General features: G+C 39.2%; 1 protein-coding gene across 3 annotated transcripts in view; it reads right to left on the bottom strand.

The window, feature by feature from the left end:
• LOC128652888 (cell surface glycoprotein CD200 receptor 1-A) overlaps positions 1-13,659 on the bottom strand; it is a 173,574-nt gene that overhangs the window by 18,976 nt on the left and 140,939 nt on the right. For all 3 annotated transcript variants that reach the window (XM_053705878.1, XM_053705877.1, XM_053705876.1), the window contains exon 4: positions 10,713-10,803. In XM_053705878.1, coding sequence (XP_053561853.1) covers positions 10,713-10,803 — 91 coding nt within the window. The remainder of the gene's footprint in view (positions 1-10,712; positions 10,804-13,659) is intronic.

Here is a 13,659-nt window from a genome sequence, read left to right as displayed (position 1 = left end):
GCTTTTTGACCTCTCCTCTGTCCAGAATAAACGACAAACAGGGAAGAAGTTTGGCGAAAATCTTTAGTTGCCTGCAAGTAGAACTTGAGGGCACGAACTACATCCAGATTGTGTAGAAGACGTTCCTTCTTTGAAGAAGGATTTGGACACAAGGATGGAACGACAATCTCTTGATTGATATTCCTGTTAGTAACTACCTTAGGTAAGAACCCAGGTTTAGTACGCAGAACTACCTTATCTGAGTGAAAAATCAGATAAGGAGAATCACAATGTAATGCTGATAACTCAGAGACTCTACGAGCCGAGGAAATAGCCATTAAAAACAGAACTTTCCAAGATAACAATTTTATATCAATGGAATGAAGGGGTTCAAATGGAACACCTTGTAAAACGTTAAGAACTAAGTTTAAACTCCATGGCGGAGTAACGGCTTTAAACACAGGCTTGATCCTAGCTAAAGCCTGACAAAAGGCCTGGACGTCTGGATTTTCTGACAGACGCCTGTGTAACAAGATGGACAGAGCTGAAATCTGTCCCTTTAATGAACTAGCCGATAAACCCTTTTCTAAACCTTCTTGTAGAAAAGACAATATCCTAGGGATCCTAACCTTACTCCAGGAGTAACGTTTGGATTTGCACCAGTATAGGTATTTACGCCATATTTTATGGTAAATCTTTCTGGTAACAGGCTTCCTAGCCTGGATCAGGGTATCAATAACCGACTCAGAAAAACCACGCTTTGATAAAATCAAGCGTTCAATTTCCAAGCAGTCAGCTTCAGAGAAGTTAGATTTTGATGTTTGAATGGACCCTGTATCAGAAGGTCCTGTCTTAGAGGTAGAGACCAAGGTGGACAGGATGACATGTCCACTAGATCTGCATACCAAGTCCTGCGTGGCCATGCAGGTGCTATTAGAATCACTGATGCTCTCTCCTGTTTGATTTTCGCAATCAATCGAGGAAGCAGCGGGAAGGGTGGAAACACATAAGCCATCCCGAAGTTCCAAGGTGCTGTCAAAGCATCTATCAGAACCGCTCCCGGATCCCTGGATCTGGACCCGTAGTGAGGAAGTTTGGCGTTCTGGCGAGACGCCATGAGATCTATCTCTGGTTTGCCCCAACGTCGAAGTATTTGGGCAAAGATCTCCGGATGAAGTTCCCACTCTCCCGGATGAAAAGTCTGGCGACTCAAGAAATCCGCCTCCCAGTTCTCCACTCCCGGGATGTGGATTGCTGACAGGTGGCAAGAGTGAGACTCTGCCCAGCGAATTATCTTTGATACTTCCATCATTGCTAGGGAGCTTCTTGTCCCTCCCTGATGGTTGATGTAAGCTACAGTCGTGATATTGTCCGACTGAAACCTGATGAACCCCTGAGTTGTTAATTGGGGCCAAGCCAGAAGGGCATTGAGAACTGCCCTCAATTCCAGAATGTTTATTGGAAGGAGACTCTCCTCCTGATTCCATAATCCCTGAGTCTTCAGAGAATTCCAGACAGCGCCCCAACCTAGCAGGCTGGCGTCTGTTGTTACGATTGTCCAGTCTGGCCTGCTGAATGGCATCCCCCTGGACAGGTGTGGCCGATAAAGCCACCATAGAAGAGAATTTCTGGTCTCTTGATTCAGATTCAGGGTAGGGGACAAATCTGAGTAATCCCCATTCCACTGACTTAGCATGCACAATTGCAGCGGTCTGAGGTGTAGGCGTGCAAAAGGTACTATGTCCATTGCCGCTACCATTAAGCCGATCACCTCCATGCATTGAGCTACTGACGGGTGTTGAATGGAATGAAGGACACGGCATGCATCTTGAAGCTTTGTTAACCTGTCTTCTGTCAGGTAAATCTTCATTTCTACAGAATCTATAAGAGTCCCCAAGAATGGAACTCTTGTGAGAGGAAAAAGAGAACTCTTCTTTTCGTTCACTTTCCATCCATGCGACCTTAGAAATGCCAGAACTAACTCTGTATGAGACTTGGCAGTTTGAAAGCTTGAAGCTTGTATTAGAATGTCGTCTAGGTACGGAGCTACCGAAATCCCTCGCGGTCTTAGTACCGCCAGAAGGGCACCCAGAACCTTTGTGAAGATTCTTGGGGCCGTAGCCAATCCGAATGGAAGAGCTACAAACTGGTAGTGCCTGTCTAGGAAGGCAAACCGTAGATACCGTTGATGATCTTTGTGAATCGGTATGTGAAGATAAGCATCTTTTAAATCCACTGTGGTCATGTACTGACCCCTTTGGATCATAGGTAAGATTGTCCGAATAGTTTCCATTTTGAACGATGGAACTCTTAGGAATTTGTTTAGAATCTTTAAATCTAAGATTGGCCTGAAAGTTCCCTCTTTTTTGGGAACCACAAACAGGTTTGAGTAGAACCCTTGTCCTTGTTCCGACCGCGGAACTGGATGGATCACTCCCATTAATAACAGATCTTGTACACAGCGTAGAAACGCTTCTTTCTTTATCTGGTTTGTTGACAACCTTGACAGATGAAATCTCCCTTTTGGTGGAGATAATTTGAAGTCTAGAAGGTATCCCTGAGATATGATCTCCAGCGCCCAGGGATCCTGAACATCTCTTGCCCAGGCCTGGGCGAAGAGAGAAAGTCTGCCCCCCACTAGATCCGGTCCCGGATCGGGGGCTCTCGGTTCATGCTGTCTTTGGGGCAGCAGCAGGTTTCCTGGCCTGTTTGCCCTTATTCCAGGACTGGTTAGGTTTCCAGCCTTGCCTGTAACGAGCAACAGCTCCTTCCTGTTTTGGTGCAGTGGAGGTTGACGCTGCTCCTGTTTTGAAATTCCGAAAGGGACGAAAATTAGACTGTCTAGCCTTAGCTTTGGCTTTGTCTTGAGGTAGGGCGTGGCCCTTACCTCCTGTAATGTCAGCGATAATTTCTTTCAAACCGGGCCCAAATAAAGACTGCCCCTTGAAAGGTATATTAAGTAATTTGGACTTAGAAGTAACATCAGCTGACCAGGATTTTAGCCACAGTGCTCTACGTGCCTGTATGGCGAATCCAGAGTTCTTAGCCGTAAGTTTGGTTAAATGTACTACGGCCTCCGAAATGAATGAATTAGCTAGTTTAAGGACTCTAAGCCTGTCCATAATGTCGTCTAGCGTAGATGAACTAAGGTTCTCTTCCAGAGACTCAATCCAAAATGCTGCCGCAGCCGTAATCGGCGCGATACATGCAAGGGGTTGCAATATAAAACCTTGTTGAACAAACATTTTCTTAAGGTAACCCTCTAATTTTTTATCCATTGGATCTGAAAAAGCACAGCTATCCTCCACCGGGATAGTGGTACGCTTAGCTAAAGTAGAAACTGCTCCCTCCACCTTAGGGACCGTTTGCCATAAGTCCCGAGTGGTGGCGTCTATTGGAAACATCTTTCTAAATATTGGAGGGGGTGAGAACGGCACACCGGGTCTATCCCACTCCTTAGTAACAATTTCAGTTAATCTCTTAGGTATAGGAAAAACGTCAGTACTCGCCGGTACCGCAAAGTATTTATCCAACCTACACAGTTTCTCTGGTATTGCAACGGTGTTACAATCATTGAGAGCTGCTAAGACCTCCCCTAGTAAAACACGGAGGTTCTCCAATTTAAATTTAAAATTTGAAATATCTGAATCCAATCTGTTTGGATCAGAACCGTCACCCACAGAATGAAGCTCTCCGTCCTCATGCTCTGCAAGCTGTGACGCAGTATCAGACATGGCCCTAGTATTGTCAGCGCACTCTGTTCTCACCCCAGAGTGATCACGCTTGCCTCTTAGTTCTGGTAATTTAGACAAAACTTCAGTCATAACAGTAGCCATATCATGTAATGTTATCTGTAATGGCCGCCCAGATGTATTAGGCGCCATAATATCACGCACCTCCCGGGCGGGAGATGCAGGTACTGCCGCGTGAGGCGAGTTAGTCGGCATAACTCTCCCCTCGCAGTTTGGTGAAATTTGTTCACATTGTACAGATTGACTTTTATTTAAAGTAGCATCAATACAGTTAGTACATAAATTTCTATTGGGCTCCACCTTGGCATTGGAACAAATGACACAGATATCTTCCTCTGAGTCAGACATGTTTAACACACTAGCAATAACTTGCAACCTGGTTATAATCTTTTTTAGCAAAAACGTACTGTGCCTCAAAGAGGTACTTAAACGATTAAATGACAGTTGAGATAATGAACTGAAAAAACAGTTATAGCATCAACTTTAAAATAACACAACTTTTAGCAAAGGTTTGTTCCCATTAGTAAATAACAATAACTAAATTTGACATAAAAAATTATAGAGTAACGTTTTTATTCACAGTCAATATAAAATTCTCACAGCTCTGCTGAGAGAATGTACCTCCCTTCAAAGAAGTTTGAAGACCCCTGAGATCTGACAGTGAACCGGATCATGCAGGAAATATAATAGTAGCTGACTGGAAATTTTTGATGCGTAGCAAAAGAGCGCCAAAAACGGCCCCTCCCTCTCACACACAGCAGTGAGGAGAAACGAAACTGTCACAATTTAAAGCAGACAACTGCCAAGTGGAAAATAATGCCCAAACATTTATTCACTCAGTACCTCAGCAATGTAAACGATTCTACATTCCAGCAAAAACGTTTAACATGATAATATTTATAAAAAGGATTAGTGACCTTTAACAGAGTAGTTCCGGTGAAATACCATTCCCAGAATACTGAAGTGTATACATACATGTCATTATAGCGGTATAGCAGGATTTTCTCATCAATTCCATTCAGAAAATAAAAACTGCTACATACCTCAATGCAGATTCATCTGCCCGCTGTCCCCTGATCTGAAGCCTTTACCTCCCTCAGATGGCCGAGAACAGCAATATGATCTTAACTACTCCGGTTAAAATCATAGTAAAAAACTCTGGTAGATTCTTCTTCAAACTCTGCCAGAGAAGTAATAACACGCTCCGGTGCTATTGTAAAATAACAAACTTTTGATTGAAGTCATAAAAACTAAGTATAATCACCATAGTCCTCTCACACATCCTATCTAGTCGTTGGGTGCAAGAGAATGACTGGGACTGACGTAGAGGGGAGGAGCTATATCAGCTCTGCTGGGTGAATCCTCTTGCATTTCCTGTTGGGGAGGAGTTATATCCCAGAAGTAATGATGACCCGTGGACTGATCACACATAACAGAAGAAATAGGCTTATGTTTATCCCAGGCATTAGTCAACATGTAGAATAGACTTATGCTTATTCCAGGCATTAGTTAGTATGTAGGATAGCCTTATGCTTATCCCAGTCATTAGTCAGTATGTAGAATAGCCTTATGCTAATACCAGGCATTAGTTAGCCTGTAGGATAGCCTTATGCTTATCCCATGCATTAATTAGTATGTAGAATAGCGTTATGCTTACACCAGGAATTAGTTAGTATGTAGGATAGCCTTATGCTTATCCCAGGCATTAGTTAGTATGTAGAATAGACTTATGCTTATCCCAGCAATTAATCAATATGTAGGATAGCCGTATGCTTATCCCAGGCATTATTTAGTATGTAGGAAAGCCTTATGTTTATCCCAGGCATTAGTATGTAGGATAGCCTTATGATTATCCCAGGCATTAGTTAATATGAAGGATAGCTTTATGCTTATCACAGGCATTAGCATTTAGTATAGCCTTATACTTATCCCAGGAATTAGATAATATGTAGGATAGCTTATGCTTATCTCAGGCATTAGTTAATATGTAGGATAGCCTTATGTTTATCCCAGGCATTAGTTAGTATGTAGGATAACCTTATGCTTATCCCAGGCATTAGTTAGTATGTAGGATAGACTTATTCTTATCCCAAGCCTTAGTTAGTACTGTATGTAGTTTAGCCTTATGCTTGTCCCAGACATTAGTTAGTATGTATGATAGTCTAGACAGCAGTGACCTCTAGTGGAGACTAAAAGTATGCATGCATGCATTAATTAGTTTGTAGGATAGCCTTATGCTTATCCCAGGCATTAATTAGTATGCACTATAGCCTTATGCTTATCCAAGGCATTAGTTAGTATGTAGGATAGCCTTATGCTTATCCTAGGCATTCGTTAGTATGTAGGATAGCCTTATGCTTACCCCATGCATTAGATAGTACATAGGATAGCCTTTAGCTTATCCCAGTCAATAGTTAGTATGTAGGATAGCCGTATGCTTATCCCAGACATTAGTTAGTATGTAGGCTAAACGTATGCTTATCTCAGGTATTAGTTAGTATATAGGATAGCCTTATGCTTATCCCAGGTATTAATTAGTATGTAGAATAGCCTTATGCTTTTCCCAGGCATTGGTTAGTACCTATGATAGCCTTATGCTTGTTTCAGGCATTATTAAGTATGTAGGATAGCCTTATGCTTATCCCAGTAATTAGTATGTAGGATAGCCTTATGCTTGTTTCAGGCATTAGTTATTATGTAGGATAGCCTTATGCTTATCCCAGGCATTAGTTAGTATGTAGGATAGCCTTATGCTTGTTTCAGGCATTAGTTAGTATGTAGGATAAACTTATGCATACACCAGGCATTAGTTAGTATGTAGGATAGCTTATGCTTATCTCAGGCATTAGTAGGTAGGATAGCTTATGCTTATCTCAGGCATTAGTTAATATGTAGGATAGCCTTATGTTTATCCCAGGCATTAGTTAGTATGTAGGATAGACTTATTCTTATCCCAAGCCTTAGTTAGTATGTAGGATAGCCTTATGCTTGTCCCAGACATTAGTTAGTATGTAGTTTAGCCTTATGCTTGTCCCAGACATTAGTTAGTATGTATGATAGCCCTGTGCTTATCCCAGACATTAGTTAGTATGTCGGATGGCCTTATGCTTATCCTAGGCATTAGTTAGTATTTAGGATAGCCTTATGCTTATCCTAGGCATTAGTTGGTATGTAGGATAGCCTTATGCTTACCCCAGGCATTAGATAGTACATAGGATAGCCTTTAGCTTATCCCAGTCAATAGTTAGTATGTAGGATAGCCTTATGCTTATCCCAGACATTAGTTAGTATGTAGGATAAATGTATGCTTATCCCAGGTATTAGTTAGTATATAGGATAGCCTTATGCTTATCCCAGCTATTAATTAGTATGTAGAATAGCCTTATGCTTTTCCCAGACATTGGTTAGTACCTATGATAGCCTTATGATTGTTTCAGGCATTATTAAGTATGTAGGATAGCCTTATGCTTATCCCAGTAATTAGTATGTAGGATAGCCTTATGCTTGTTTCAGGCATTAGTTATTATGTAGGATAGCCTTATGCTTATCCCAGGCATTAGTTAGTATGTAGGATAGCCTTATGCTTATCCCAGGCATTAGTTAGTATGTAGGATAGCCTTATGCTTATCCCAGGCATTAGTTAGTATGTAGGATAGCCTTATGCTTGTTTCAGGCATTAGTTAGTATGTAGGATAACCTTATGCATACACCAGGCATTAGTTAGTATGTAGGATAGCCTTATGCTTATCCCAGGCATTAGTTAGTATGTAGGGTAGCCTTATGCTTATCCCAGGCATTAGTTAGTATGTAGGATAGCCTTATGCTTATCCCAGTAATTAGTATGTAGGAAAGCCTTATGCTTGTTTCAGGCATTAGTTAGTATGTAGGATAGCCTTATGCTTGTTTCAGGCATTAGTTAGTATGTAGGATAGCCTTATGCTTGTTTCAGGCATTAGTTAGTATGTAGGATAGCCTTATGCTTGTTTCAGGCATTAGTTAGTATGTAGGATAGCCTTATGCTTGTTTCAGGCATTAGTTAGTATGTAGGATAGCCTTATGCTTATTTCAGGCATTAGTTAATATGTAGGGTAGCCTTATGTTTATCCTAGGCATTAGTTAATATGTAGAATAACCTTATGCTTATCCCAGGCATTAGTTAGTATGTAGGATAGCCTTATGCTTATCCCAGGCATTAGTTAGTATGTAGGATAGCCTTATGCTTATCCCAGGCATTAGTTACTATGTAGGGTAGCCTTATGCTCGTCCCAGGCATTAGTTTATGAGCAGCTAAATATTTTATCTATAATGAAAACAAGATTGTTAGCAGGTTCACGTGGATGGTTATACATTTAATAAAAAAGAGAGCCAGAGGTGGCGAAAGAGTTAACGATCTCTTAAGACGAGAGACCTTCTGGATTTTAAAGTTTCAGGCTTGAAGAACAAAGGGTCTTAAAATAGAAGTATTTTTTTTTTTTTTTTTTTTTTTTTTTTTTTTTTAAAGTTTCAAATGCTTTATTGTCATTGCTCAACATTTACATCTTGTCAACATGAATATAAGAGAAAGGACAAAAAAAAAGAAAGAACAAAGTGGTTACATGTTGCTCTTTGAAAAGAAACATTCATATTTCATTCTAATTGCATCTAGGTCTTTGTTATGTTCACCTCAGTATAGATTTATATGTAGTCTGTTACGTCCTTATGTGAGGTGGCATAGATAAATATGTGAATATGACGTTTTATCCAAATGTTGAGCTTTTTCTCATTCTTTCCCTCTCTTTAAACGGAGAGAGAAATAAATATAACAAAAGAACATAAGAACATAAAAGGCAAAAATAGCAAAACAAGAAAACTTACTTGGAAGCGAAATAAAATAGAAATACAGTCCCCTGTTGTTAAGGGACTTCGTCTGCTGCGCTCCACAGGGCTTTAAATAGGTGGGGCTGTTTATCCCCTTGTTTGGGGCTCTGTTGGTCTCTCGTCACTCTCTCTCTTTGCTGTTTAGGTCTTGGTAGGATCGTAATAAAATGTTAACACAAAGGAATAGAAGTTTATGCCCATCTTACTTTCTAGAGCTCAGCTGTGTTGTTAAATGTAGCAAAAGTGTATTATTATTCTAGTGTGCTTGACCTGTATCCGTCCTAGATCCCTCCATCACCTCATCCCATAAGAATCTGACTTCCGCTAGGAGGTTTAACTTGTTCCTTCTCTGATAGCCATATTCTTCCAATACCAGTATATCAGTTACCCTTTCTTTCCATGTACTTATCAAGAGTGGTGTCTGGCTCTTCCAGTTCAAGGCGATTAATGCTTTTGCTCCTGACATTCCTAAATGTAAAAGAGTGCGCCTGAGAGTGCATGTTATTTTTGTTGTGTCATTCAGTAGTGCCACTCTGGGTGTTAGTGTGAACTCGGGTGTTAATATCTGCCTGAAGTGTCTCTCTATGTCTAACCAGAAGTCTTTAAGTCTCCCACAATTCCACCACATATGGAGGTAAGTGCCCTTCTCTTCGCATCCTCTCCAACATCTGTCGCTAACACCTGGGTAGATTGAATGTGACCTTGCTGGGGTTAGGTACCACCTCATGATGACTTTAAAATTCAATTCTAATAATTGTGGTGATGTTGAAATTTTCTTAGTATTTTTAAAAATCCTAATCCAGTCTTCCTCTGTTATGATATGGTCTAGTTCTTCTTGCCACTTAGATGTATATGTAGGTAAGTGCCGTGTGTGTTCAGATTGTATTAGTTTTTTTGAGATAGAGAGTGTGTGTCTGATCTCTTCCGTGTTGCAACAGAGTGTTTCGTAAGGGGTTAATTCTCTTAGGAACTCCTGTTTATGTGGGGAGGTATGAATAAAATGTGCCAGTTGTGAATATTTTAACCAGGTAGAATATCTACCTTCTGCAACTGTCATTAAGTTTTCTCTATTGTCTAGCTTTCCTTTTCTTATGAACCTCGTCAAAGGTGTGGAATAACCCCATTCTTGGGTCCTTTGTTTTCCTTTATCTAAACCCCCCACCAACTCCGCGTTAATAGGGATAGGAAATAGAGGAGAGCGCGAAGTATTTTTAATTAATGGTAGATCTAGCATGAATTGGGCTAGTTCCCTAGGTCAATAAAGCTATCATGTAAAATATCTGTAAGAATATCTTGTTTTAATGATTATTATTAAAAATATTTGAAATTTTCTAAAACATTTGAAATAATTAAGATGTGGGATATTGTTACAATGCTGTTGCACACATCTAAATATTTCAGTAAGATGTTATTTAGTTTCCATGATGAAAGAATGTTGTAACTGTATGTGGAACATTTAAATGAAAATAATGATAACAAATACAAGTTGTGGCAAGTGCAAGCTGCCTTTAATGTATCCGGAGCAAGTTATATTTTAATGCAATATAAAGATACGTAGTAATTTTGAATCATGGTTTTCAAGTACTTTAGTCTAGACAGCAGTGACCTCTAGTGGATACTTAAAGTAATAATGTGTATTCAGATCTGCTTCATTACAGAGTTGAACCCGTGAAAAATGATATATGTCTTTATGTCTGTTTATGTATCTCACTGTACGCTACTAGGATGAAAAGCGTTTAACTATTTGTAGTCAGGTAGCACAGTATAAGTTAGCAAATTGGAGACTGACCTCAATGATTTAGCAATACAGTGGAGATTACAGATGCAATTTAGTAAATTATTATTGATTAATGGATACAAAATAAGTAATATGTACGTTGAATGTTGCACAGTTTGGTCATTATGTTTCACTGGTCTTAAGTGGTCGTTATCCAATACATGAGTATATGATCTCACATGACTGCCGACAACCAATGGTGTGTGTACATGTGTGAGTATGTGTGTGCATCTGTACAATATTCCCTGCCCTTGAATATTCATTGTGAACTTACACTTAGCAGTAGATCAGCACTCTATGCCTCATGAGATAAAAGTTAAGTTAATGTTCAATCAATTTCAAAGTACCTGATTTTTGACCTCTTGCAATACAATATTAATCCTATAGTTAGCACACCAATGATGGGAATGAGTAGCACCAATAATTCTGTGTTTCCACCTATAAAAAAGCATGAGAGTATATTAGTTAAATCTATGGTTAAATCAGCTAGATACCTAAATCACAATTTGCATATAAATATTAAAAAAATATTAAGATGTACAGCAAGTTAGATGCGTTATAAATGCAAGGCAGACACATACTGTAGGTTTGGTTTGTAGAAGGTAGACAGAGCTGTGCATACAGCATAGGGAGGGAAACCTTATTTAGGTGTGTGTGTGTGAGTGTGTGTGTGTGTGTGCATGTGTGTGCTTGAGAGCGAGAGAGAGAGAGAGAGAGAGAGAGGGAGAGTGTGTTAGAGTGTGTGAGTGTTTGTGTGAGGGAGACTGTGTGAGAGTGTGTGTAAGTGTGTGTGAGTGTGTAAATGTGTGTGTGTGAGTTTGTAAGTGTGAGTGTGTGTGTGTGTGAGTGTATGTGTGTGCTTAAGAGAGAGAGAGGGAGAGTGTGTTAGAGTGTGTGAGTGTTTGTGTGAGGAAGACTGTGTGAGAGTGTGTGTAAGTGTGTGTGAGTGTGTAAATGTGTGTGAGTGTGTGTGTGTGAGTGTGTGTGAGTGTGTGTGAGCATGTGTGAGTGTGTAAGTGTGTGTGTGTTAGTTTGCGTATGTGAGTGTGTTTGTGTGTGAATGCGTGTGTGTGTGAGTTTGTAAGTGTGTGTGTTTGAGTGTGTAAGTGTGTGTGTGAGTGTGTGTAAGTGTGTGTGTTTGAGTGTGTGTGTGTGAGTGTGTAAGTATGTATGTGTGTAAGTGTGTGAGTGTGTGTGTGTGCACAAATTGACAATAATACTAATAATAATAATACATAGTAACATACTAGATGAGGTTGAAAAAAGACCGAAATCTATCGAGTTCAATCTATACAAATCTAAAATACTTACAAAAAGCTCCAGTTAATCTTAAATAATCCCACTAAAATGTGATCCATTTAATACTAGCATTCATATCTATTAATTTTGTTTATAGACAGAAATGTATCCAAACAATTTTTAAATGTATCTAGGGTATTGGCATTCACTGCCTCCTTTGGTAATAAGTTTCACAATTTTATTGCTCTTACATTGAAAAAACGTTTCTGTTGCAGGAGATTAAATCTCCTTTCCTCCAACCTTAAATTGTGACCTCTTGTCACAAACAATTTTCTTGGAATAAACAGAGCTTCTGCCATCTCTGTATATGGGCCTTGAATATATTTATATAAAGTAATCATGTCACCTCTCAAGCGCCTTTTTTTCTAAAGAAAACAGACCCAGTTTGGCTAGCCTCTCTTCATAGCTTAAATTCTCCAATCCCCTTATTAGCTTTGTGGCCCTTCTCTGATTTTTTTCTAGTTCTATAATATCTTTTTTTGCGATCGGTCACCAGAACTGCACTCCATACTCAAGATGAGGTCTTACCAGGGCTTTATATAGTGACAGAATTATGCTTTCCTCCCATGAATCAATGAATCTTTTAATACATGCTAGTATCTTATTAGCCTTTGAAACCGCTGCCCTGCAGTATTCACTCATCTTTAGCTTGTTATCTATTACTACTCCCAAATCCCTTTCCTCCTCTATTTGGCTAAGTCTTGTCCCATTTAAATAATACGTTGCCTGCTTATTTTTACTTCCAAAATGTAGAATCTTGCATTTTCCCAAATTAAATCTCATTTTCCATTTACCTGCCCATACTTCTAATTTTTGCAGATCCCTTTGTAACGAAAGTTCATCCTGCTCTGACCTAATGACCTTACTTAACTTAGTATCAACTGCAAAAATAGAGATGTCGCTATTTAATCCTTGCTTCAAGTCATTTATAAAAATATTAAAAAGAACAGGGCCCAGCACTGATCCCTGGGGGACTCCACTGATTACCTTTGTCCAATCTGAGTATGATCAATTTACTACTACTCGTTGCTCCCTATCTTTTATCCAGTTATTTATCCATGAGCTAACATTTTCAGCTATTCCCAGTCCCTTAATTTTGTGCATTAACCCCTCATGTGGCACTGTATCAAACGCCTTTGCAAAATCTAAGTATATCACATCAACTGATTCCCCTTTATCTATATTTTTACTTACTTCCTCATAGAATCTAATTAGATTAGTTTGACATGATCTACTTATCATAAAACCATGTTGATTAGAACTCATAATCTTGTTTACACGAATATGATCATCAATATAATCCCTTCAAATATCTTCCCCACTATTGATGTCAGACGTACTGGTCTATAGCTTCATGGATCATCCCTGCTTCCCTTTTTTGAAGAGTGGCACCACATCAGCTCTACGCCAATCCTGGGGTACCATGACTGAGGGTAATGAGTCTTGAAAAATTAAGAGTATAGGTTTGTCTATAACAGTGCTAAGTTCCCTTAACACCCTTGGGTGTATTCCATCTGGGCCTGGAGTTTTATTTACCTTAATATTATCCAATTTTTTCCTGATATCCTCTATACATAACCCAGTTAATGGTATGGGCTGGCACGTTCTATTTTGTTCCAAAGTATCATCCAATGGTTCCTCCCTTGTGTATACTGAAGAAAAAAACTGGTTTAGTACCTCAGTCTTCTCCCTGTCACTGTTAATCATGCTACCCTCCACGCATTTTAATTTTAATTTATATTGTCTTTCTTCTTTTTGCTATTTATGTACTTAAAGAACATTTTAGGGTTAGACTTAGAATCATTTGCAATTAATTTTTCATTTTCAATTTTGGCTAATTTGATTGCTTTTTTTGGTCTGTACTATTTTCTTTGAATAATTTAAATGCCCTACTTTTTTTCTAATTTCTCTTAACACATTTTTATTTAGCCACATTGGCTTGGATTTTTTATTTTTATTTTTATAACCATATGTTATTAGTTGATATGTATATTT

Source organism: Bombina bombina, chromosome 3 (assembly GCF_027579735.1).
Source record: "Bombina bombina isolate aBomBom1 chromosome 3, aBomBom1.pri, whole genome shotgun sequence".
Lineage (NCBI taxonomy): Eukaryota > Metazoa > Chordata > Amphibia > Anura > Bombinatoridae > Bombina > Bombina bombina.
Note: the sequence above shows the minus strand (reverse complement) of the source record. Positions and strands in the feature narration are given on the sequence as shown.